The 4,209-nt window shown below is 49.3% G+C and overlaps 1 protein-coding gene across 1 annotated transcript; it reads right to left on the bottom strand.

The window, feature by feature from the left end:
- Positions 1-2,227: 2,227 nt before the first annotated feature.
- LOC128901570 (olfactory receptor 14J1-like) lies at positions 2,228-3,148 on the bottom strand. The gene has a single exon (XM_054183652.1). It carries the CDS (start codon positions 3,146-3,148, stop codon positions 2,228-2,230), a length of 921 nt encoding a protein of 306 aa, XP_054039627.1.
- Positions 3,149-4,209: the final 1,061 nt, after the last annotated feature.

The following is a 4,209-nucleotide window of genomic DNA, read 5'->3' as shown; positions in this document are numbered from 1 at the left end:
TTGCCTGGGCAGCCTGTTCCAATGCTTAATAACCCTTTCAGTGCCCAAATTTTTCCTAATATCCAGCCTAAACCTGTCCTGACGCAACTTGAGACTGTTTCCTCTTCTCCTGTTCATGGCACCCCCAAAGAATGGCTGATGGCAGTTGTGCTCATTCAGATTCATCTCTCCACACACACACGATGTGCATGCTTACATCTCATCTTTACAATGCAAACATGGACTTCTGGGCCAGTCATTCAGTGTCTCTCCATGGAAGGACAGAGAACCTCTCTGAGCTGGGCTAAGAGGCCGGTGCTGGAAACAGTGGTTGTTATTTGCTGCTCAGTGATGATTGCCCTGGAGCAGCTTCCCTGGGGTGTCCAGCACACATGGCAATAGATCAGACCCTACTCTGCTGGTCCTTCATGTCTTTGCCAGGACCCAGGTTGTGTGAGGACACTGCTATGTGTCCCCATGCTGCACACCCACACCCTTTAGCTGTCCACTGATGTTTTCTCTCCGGGGTGTTTGCCTGGGCATGTTCTTGAGAGCAACCTTGGAAGAAGACTTAAGCCTTCAGGCAGTGCTCTGAGTAGATCCCCTTGTAGAATGGAAAAGCTGTTATGGAGGCCAGCTTTGCCACAGAAGTGCCCATTGCCTGTCCCTGTCTGTGGTCACAGGACCACCACACTGCAGGACTGTAACCGAGCTTCAAAAGCACATGGGCCTTACACCAACACAAGAGCACAGAAGAAGAGCGCCAAAATGGAAAGTGAGCGGCTCTGGGAAGACCGAGTGCACACTCTCCCTGGCAGTGCTGCTGTGCTGGGACTCTTCATCTCTTCACACAGGCACTGCCACTGCGGCTCTGGCGAAAGTCTCAAAAGAAGGCTCTCAGACAAACAAGTCACTGGAAGGTCCTTTATTTTGTTTAAACACACAGACGCCACGGCTCCTCATTTACACAGTCTGTGGGTGACACAGAAGCAGGATAGATACATAATTGGAAATGGCACGAATAATGACATTGCTTTGTGGACAACATTATAAAAAGACAAACGAAGTAAAAAAACCCCAAATCCACAACTAAAATCAACAAAAACTACAGAAGATGGGATGGACTTTTAAAAAGGTACATTACCAGTGATTTGCAGAAGACAGTGGTAGTCCAACACCCCGCTTCCCCCTCCCACTTTGGCCACTCGGTCCTTGGTGCAATTCCCCATCCCTAGGTCATATGCCAACCATGGAGAATTCAGGCATGAATTGCCAAAGATGAAGGGCCAGAGGGTTGAGGCATTCCCTTAATGCACCTGGCTCCTGCTTCCCCTGTCTCTTGGGACTATCACTCCCTGAGAGCATGGTACATCTGTACCTGGATTACGGCCCAAAGGGAGGTGATACCAAAACTTGCTGATCTACCAAGTTCTGGACTTGCACAACTTGTGGAAAGTACTAGAATATCCCACAGTCCGAGTTTGTCTGGAGCAGAAAAATACCTGACAAAAGTCAATTATCTCAGACTCCGTAAGCAGCGATTCTAGCGTGACCCTTTGAACTCTCCTGGATCACAGCCAACCATGGCCAGCATCTCCCCTGAGATGGGATGCTGCTCAGGGAAACACCTTGAGGATTAGAAGGCCAGGGCGAGTCAATTCCAATTGAGTCCCAGTTATCGCCCACTGAGGAATGCCAAATCATTGTATTTACTCTGAACTCGAAGAGGGAAATTTTAACTATAGGCTCTTTAACTCTTTCATCCACTTCTCTATGTACACATTATATACACATTCGCTCTTGCTAATCTTGTGGATGTTCTTACCCCTTACTGGATCCAAATATTTGTCTGTGTGCGCATAGGAGGGGCACCTGTCGGCTCACTGGAGTTGCCCGTTGCAAAGGACCATTGGTCCTAGCAGTGAAAAACTCAGGTGTGGGTATGCGTGCGACTCCTCAAGCGGCATGTGTTTGTATGTTTGTGCTTATGTTTGTATGTATTGATTCGGGACACCCTGTAGTAAGTTGGTGTGAATCTTGCCATTTTCAACTCTGTAATTTAGTCCCTGTTCAATTATTTTGTTAAATCATCCTGTAAATCCTTAAATTGGATAATGATTAAGTGCTGCTAAAACTTAATCTTTTAATCTATCTCAAATCACTGCTAAATTTTCAATTGCTACTCAATCACAATCCTGTCAAATGTTTCCATCTATGTCAAAGACAAACACTTTAATGCTTCTGAAAATCATCCAGTCACCAATTTCCACACGGCATGCTTGAGCTCCTGGTTCCTCATGCTGTAGATGAGGGGGTTCACTGCTGGAGGAACCACCGAGTACAGAACTGCCATCAACAGATCCAGGGATGGGGAGGAGATGGAGGGGGGCTTCAGGTAGGAAAACATGGCAGTGATCAAAAACAGGGAGACCACGGCCAGGTGAGGGAGACACGTGGAAAAGGCTTTGTGCCGTCCCTGCTCAGAGGGGATTCTCAGCACGGCCCTGAAGATCTGCACATAGGACAGCATGATGAAAACAAAACACCCAACAGAAAAAAAGGCACTAACCGCAATAAGGCCAACTTCCCCAAGGTAGTCTGAGTCTGAGCAGGCAAGCTTGAGGATCTGTGGCATTTCACAGAAGAACTGATTTATGGCATTGCCATGGCAGAGTGGTATAGAAAATGTATTGACTGTGTGCAGCACAGCATTGAGAAACCCACTGCCCCAGGCAGCTGCTGCCATGTGGACACAAGCTCTGCTGCCCAGGAGGGTCCTGTAGTGCAGGGGTTTGCAGATGGCAACGTAGCGGTCATAGGACATGATGGTGAGAAGATAAAACTCTGCTGCAGCACAGAAAAAGACAAAAAAGACCTGTGCAGCACATCCTCTGTAGGAGATATCCCTAATGTCCCAAAAGGAATTGGCCATGGATTTGGGGACAACGGTGGAGATGGTGCCAAGGTCAAGGAGGGAGAGGTTGAGGAGGAAGAAGTACATGGGGGTGTGGAGGCGGTGGTTGCAGGCTATGACTGTCATGACGAGGCTGTTGCCCAGGAGGGCAGCCAGGTAGATGCCCAGGAAGAGCCAGAAGTGCAAGAGCTGCAGCTCCCGTGTGCCTGTGAATGCCAGGAGGAGGAACAGGGTGACAGAACTGCCATTGGACATCTGTTTCTTCTTGTCTTTGGAACCTGCTGTAGGAGGAAAAGGCAGTGACGAGTGTAGAAGTCTAAGAGCAAAACCTATTCCAGTTCTCATGGAAACACCCCTGCCTTCCCCCCCAATAGACTCTCCCTTTTCAGAAAGACCTTTGGCTCATCCCTTTTGTGAACTCTGGTGGGTGCTGGCTGAGGATGCCCCAAGGAGCAGGGGGCTCTGCCGTAGGTTCTGGAGGAGTCAGTTCTACCTACAACAGTAGATAAGTAGGAACTGGGCGGGATGTTAGATGAAATCCACTTGTGCTATTAAAGAGCTTGTCAGCATTGTCACTCCCAATTCACTGACCTTCAGACCAGAGGTGTGGGGATTTTGCTTCGGTTGGTTGGTTCTAGTTGCCCCATCACAGTGAGTGGTATTTTTAAGGCAGAAATCCTTGGTATTTCCGCTTGTCTCCAAGAGAAACCCTTTGGGTCCTGTGAATCCCTTTTTGCAGAGTGAGGACACTCTGCTAGATAACACAGAGATGTAAGGGGAGAGCTTTACCCTTCCGGAAGACAGCCAGCAGCACGGCAGGCCCCCCTCCCGGGAAATAATTGAACGTCCTAAAGATGGTATGTCCTGAATGAAGAGCTGTCTCACTGAGCCCTGCAAACAGCACTGCTCAGAGCTCCCACCTTAGCTGGGAACAAGGCAACATGAAGAGGATGAGAAAAATGGAGAAATTCCCCAATGCTCCTGTTAATGGAGGCAGTACAGGAACAAACAGATGGGTACTCAGGAGTTTCCCCTTATCAGGGGTCCATCTGCCAAAGAAGTAACGCATGCTGTGGACCACATGGCCTCTGAGGTGAAGGCTCTGCTGGGTGTCAGAGCTTGCTCCAGGGAAGCTGGTGGTCAGGGGCTTGCTCCAGGGAAGGCATCTGCAGTTCAGGCGATGACACGGAGGTGCCTGAATGCCCCCCCTCCCACAGCACTTCTGGGAGCAGCTCCCTTTACCTCCCAGCCCATGTTTCTGCTGCCCAGAGCTGCCCCTGACAGCAGTTGTTTCTCTGTCCCCACATCTCCTCCCT

The sequence above is a fragment of the Rissa tridactyla genome, chromosome 26 (genome assembly GCF_028500815.1).
Source record: "Rissa tridactyla isolate bRisTri1 chromosome 26, bRisTri1.patW.cur.20221130, whole genome shotgun sequence".
In the NCBI taxonomy this organism is placed as follows: domain Eukaryota; kingdom Metazoa; phylum Chordata; class Aves; order Charadriiformes; family Laridae; genus Rissa; species Rissa tridactyla.
Note: the sequence above shows the minus strand (reverse complement) of the source record. Positions and strands in the feature narration are given on the sequence as shown.

What these genes read in the sequence shown, in the direction of transcription:
- LOC128901570 (XM_054183652.1), bottom strand. Translation starts at nt 3,148, where the DNA reads ATGTCCAATGGCAGTTCTGTCACCCTGTTCCTCCTCCTGGCATTCACA.